The sequence below is a fragment of the Charadrius vociferus genome, unplaced genomic scaffold, assembly GCF_000708025.1.
Source record: "Charadrius vociferus isolate BGI_N301 unplaced genomic scaffold, ASM70802v2 scaffold529, whole genome shotgun sequence".
Taxonomy (NCBI): Eukaryota; Metazoa; Chordata; class Aves; order Charadriiformes; family Charadriidae; genus Charadrius; species Charadrius vociferus.
Window position 1 is genome coordinate 1,432,536 of NW_009650172.1, and position 4,436 is coordinate 1,436,971.

The 4,436-nt window shown below is 54.6% G+C and overlaps 1 protein-coding gene across 2 annotated transcripts; it reads right to left on the minus strand.

Annotated features, from left to right (window-relative positions):
- Window positions 1-225: 225 nt before the first annotated feature.
- Window positions 226-4,064, minus strand: SPARC (secreted protein, acidic, cysteine-rich (osteonectin)). 2 transcript variants are annotated; one of them, XM_009892601.1, is made up of 10 exons: window positions 3,995-4,064; window positions 3,726-3,776; window positions 3,471-3,555; window positions 2,878-2,999; window positions 2,508-2,628; window positions 2,188-2,321; window positions 1,868-2,016; window positions 1,011-1,159; window positions 447-823; window positions 226-385 (listed from the first exon to the last, which is right to left on the minus strand). In XM_009892601.1, the coding sequence occupies exons 1-9, from the start codon at window positions 4,049-4,051 to the stop codon at window positions 795-797; spliced, it is 897 nt and encodes a 298-aa protein (XP_009890903.1). In that variant the 5' UTR covers window positions 4,052-4,064; the 3' UTR covers window positions 226-385; window positions 447-794. The 2 variants fall into 2 exon arrangements, with proteins under 2 accessions (XP_009890903.1, XP_009890902.1); XM_009892600.1 differs by lacking the exon at window positions 226-385 and having other exon boundaries at window positions 408-823; window positions 3,471-3,552; window positions 3,714-3,776; window positions 3,995-4,051.
- Window positions 4,065-4,436: the final 372 nt, after the last annotated feature.

Sequence of the window (4,436 nt, forward strand, 5' to 3'; positions counted from 1 at the left end):
GCACAGAAAACACAACAGCAGTACAATCATTGAGTAATGGTAAAGCACGTAGCACTTTCAAACCTTTATTTTTCGAGGGGATTTTACAGGATGGGATGCGTTTCCTTTTATTTGTTTTGAATTTTGTGCGCTTCCCTATTTGTTTGCTTGAATAGCCCTTTTTTTTTTTTTTTTTGTGGCCAATGATTGTTAAATTCAAGCCCTGGGAATAAAAAATAAAAAAAAAAGAGGAAAACAAAATCCTGCCACTCTATGTCTTTCTCACCCCTCTCCATTCCCCCTACCATGAGCTGGGTGACTGCTATGTCACCCACAGCTGCTCTGCTCGAAAAGCCCAATCCTCCTACATCCTCTGGCTCTGCCTTCCCTCGCTGGCGGTCTGTGACTGGGGGCGGAGGATCAGCCGAGAGGTCTTTGCGTCTACGCTGGCGTGTCCAAGAACGTGCTGTTAGTAAGAAGTTAAGAGAAGTCGATCCGAGAGCAGATACAGAGATGGAGCAGAGCGGATATTTAGGACAGGAACAGGGTCGGTCAATGGTAAAAACCCATTGGAGAGAGAAAGGGCTGGTAAGAGCGTGTGGAAACAGCCGAGTGAGTAATCTAGTGGTAATAGATAGGCTATGAACGAGGACTGTTATTTCTCTTAGCACCGTTACTACATATGTTTAGATCTATATTAGCACCTTGTTCCCAGGGAAAACAAAAACAAAACAAAACAAAAGCGGTTTAAAAACCAAAGGAAGTGGGAAGGTTAAAACAAGACAAAGTTGGCAGCAGAGACGGAAGCTGGGGGTTTAGATCACAAGATCCTTGTCGATGTCCTCTGTGGAAGGAAAAGAGAGAGACGAGGTTAGGAGGTGGCTGCTCCCAGGGTCCCACTGCTCCTGCCATCCCCCCTTCCCGCTCTCCCCAGGACCAGCTGTAATGTGTTGCTTCATCCCAAGAGGGGGCTTTGGGGGTGCTTTTCCATGCCCCCTCCAAACCTTTTTCCTTCCCTACTCGGTACTTACGCTCCTTAATGCCGAAGCAGCTGGCCCACTCCTCCAGGGCGATGTACTTGTCGTTGTCCAGGTCGCAAGCCTCGAAGAAGCGGGTGGTGCAGTGCTCCATGGGGATGAGGGGGGCACGGAGCGGGGCCAGCTCGGTGTGGGACAGGTACCTGTAGAGGTGACCACATGGTCAACGCGCCGCCCACCAGCACTGGCTGCCCTCCCACGGGAGCGGAGATGCTCTGCCGGGTGTGGGGGCCAGCGCAGGGCAAGATGCTGGCCCCAAACCTTGGTCTGGTTTGACTGCTGTGCCAGTGCCCTCCCAGTGTCCACCACTGAGTGTCATGAGGGTCAAGGGCTGGTGTCTGATTTTGCAACCGGCTGTTCTAGTCACAAAATAGCCAGCAGCTGGGGGTCCTCACTGGCTGCCCCCACCCCACAGGTCTGTGTGTGTGATGGCTCTCGTGCCCATCTCCAACTCACAGCTAAGCCAGCAGCTGCTATCTCAGCTGTTGAAGTTATCCGGGGGCCTTTGGACTAAGATATTTTAGGGAACTATCATAGGGCAGTAAATCTGAGAAGACAGAAACTCCACACCCAAGGGAGACGGGAGCAGCTGGGGATGGGGGAGCACCCTGTCTTTGCAGAAGAGCTTTTTGCAGAAAGAAGAACTGCCTCTACCCCAGCCCGGTTTGCCCCAGCTGCTGCCAGATGTGTGCAGGGGTTATCCCTCCACAGGGCTTTGCCTGTGCCTTTGCCACCAGCCACCCACTTGTGTCACATCTCCAGCCTTGACACCTTCTGTCACCAAATCACCCTGGTCCTCAGGCAGGAAAGGGTCCTGGTGGGGGCTCCTGTCCTGCTCTGCCACCACTCACCCGTCGATGGGGTGCTGGTCCAGCTGCCCGAACTGCCAGTGCACGGGGAAGATGTACATGTTGTAGTTCTTCTCAAAGTCACGGGCCAGCAGCTCCACAGTGTGGTCACCGGCCTCCAGGCGCTTCTCATTCTCGTGGATCTTCTTCACCTGTTGTAGGGGAGGCCGGGGAGACCTTGTCAGCAGGGGAATGGGGTCTAAGGGGGGGGACCCCAGGAGGGCCTTTACATGGGGTGCCACAGGTCATTCTGGATAGGCTTCCCGTGTGTGCTGAGCTCCTTTGGTGGGGTGGGCTCCCAGACTCCTTCCCCAATCCCTCACCTTGAGCTTCTGCTTCTCGGTCAGCAGGTTGTTGTCCTCATCGCGCTCGTACAGGGTGATCAGCACGTTCTTGAGCCAGTCCCGCATGCGCAGGGGGAACTCGGTCAGCTCTGTGTCCAGGCAGGCGGGGATGACTGGAAGCCGCACATGGTGGTCAGCACAGCGCCTGGACATGCAGGCCCAGACCCCAGACACACAGCCCCTGTGCCCTCCCACCTCCGCCCTGCATGTGCCTGGACCTTTGCTCTCCCTCAGGCCATGGGCAAGGGGCCTGTGCCCAGGTTAGGGGTCTCCTTGTCTAAGGGAATGGCCCCACTTACATTTGCAAGGCCCAATGTAGTCCAGGTGCAGCTTGTGGCCTTTCTTGGTTCCCTCCAAGGTGCACTTGGTGGCAAAGAAATGGCAGGAGGAGTCATAGGTCTTGTTGTCGGTGCCACAGACCTGTGCAGGATGGGGAGATGCTGCGTGAGGGACAGTGAAGCCCAGCCCTGCTGTAAAGTCAGCAGGGAGAGCCTCCAAATGAGACGTTTAACTTGTTTCTTGGGGTGGTTAACAGATCCTTGGTCACTGCTGACTGAGGCCAGATGGGGACCTGCCACCCTGACTCCGGCTGTCTCCCCCACCATCTCTGGCCATGTCCCATGGGAGGTCCCTCCCTGTTCCAGTCCATCAAGCAGCTTCTGCCCTCACCTTCTCGAAGACGCCGGCGGTGGCTGGGCAGCTGGAGGGGTCCTGGCACACACACATGGGCGAGTTGTTGTCATCCACCTCACACACCTTGCCGTGCTTGCAGTGGTGGTTCTGGCAGGGGTCTGAGAGAGGACAGGGAGCAAAGTCAGACCCTGCCCCATTCTCACCTCCCACGAGCTGCCCGGGGCATCTCAGCACAGAGGGAAGATAGAGACTCCCCCAGGGACAGCCCCAAGCATCTCTCCCTGCACTAGGAAGATGTGAGGGTTTCCAGAAGCCCACGTTAGCCCTTGGGCTAACCCTGGGCTCCTTTCTGTAGCCACACTATGCAATGGCTTTTCTGTGGGGAAAAAAAAAAAAAAAAAAAAAAAAAAAAAAAAGATTTTATGAAGAATCCAGTGCTGTAAAGAGGTCATGTACCTCTTTCTTTTGCTTTTAAGTGTGTGTCTAGGTTGGCATTGTCCTTGTGCTACAGTCCTTCCCAAAGAAGCCCCTCGCTGTTTGGAGTGTCTAAAGCTTGCCAACCCAGGGAAGGGATGGTGTCTCTGCCCGCCAGAGGGCAGAAGCTGGAGGGCAGGGGAAAGGCGGCTTACTCTCTGCGACAATCTCCTCTACATCTTCCGTGGGTTCCTCAAACTCTCCCACCTCCACCTGGACGGGGTTAGCCCCCACGGGCTCCTGCAAAAGAAGTCAGCGTTTCAGGTGAGGGTGCACAAAGAGCTCGGCCCCATTCCCAAGGGGCAGAGCAGCCCCCCCATTGCCCCTGCTCCCCTGTGCTTCAGAGATGCTCTTCCCAGGGCGGTGGGTGCTGCAAGGGATGGGTGACGAGGAGGAGCAGAGTCACCTACCTCTGTGGTGGGGTCTTCGATGACCTCCGTCTCATCGGGCAGAGCCTCCTGCTGCAAGGGAAAAGGACCATGAGCTAAGGTCTGTGGGGAGGACAGTCCCAAGGGGGGGTAACCCATCGGGGTAGGCAGCAGGGTCACCCTTGGGTTTCCTCTCCCCCCTGCTGCCCCCCATCCTTTGGGGTTTTATCCGTTATAAAAGAAAATCCCCATCACATACACAGGATGGACAACCCCGACAGCAGAGAAGCTCCGTTGTCTCCCGTACTTACCGGAGCTGCCAGGGCTTTGCCTGCCAGGCAGAGAAGGAAAAAAATCCAAGCCCTCATCTTTCAGCAGATCCTGAAAAAAAGGAGAGGAAAAGGAGGGATGAGGGGAAGGAGGCCATCGTGTGCCGCTCGGCTCGGGGCTGAGTTCACGGCTGGCAGTCAGACACTTAGAAAAGGGCGTTTTCTTTATTTCCTTCCTCGTCTGTTCAATATTACAGCCCCACATGCTGGCTTTTCTAACCGAAACCTTAAGACAAATCATGTTTCCAAGACAAATTCTTTTGATTTTGCAAAATGGGCCATCGGGGGTTTAGATTTCTGTTGCTTTCCTGTATGCCTTTAGAAAAATTGCAGTCAAAATGGCAATTCCCCTGTCCTTCACAGGAGTTTTTTTGAACCAAAAAACCCCATGTCCATGTTAAAAGCCCCTGATACAAGCCCTGGG

Bases quoted from the DNA above. Each gene is read 5' to 3' on its own strand.
- SPARC (XM_009892600.1), bottom strand. From the start codon at position 4,051: ATGAGGGCTTGGATTTTTTTCCTTCTCTGCCTGGCAGGCAAAGCCCTG. The intron at 2,629-2,877 runs GTGAGGGCAGAA...CATCCTGCACAG, and splicing joins CCGCCGGCGTCTTCGAGAAG to GTCTGTGGCACCGACAACAA. The intron at 2,322-2,507 runs GTAAGTGGGGCC...TGCGGCTTCCAG, and splicing joins CTACATTGGGCCTTGCAAAT to TCATCCCCGCCTGCCTGGAC.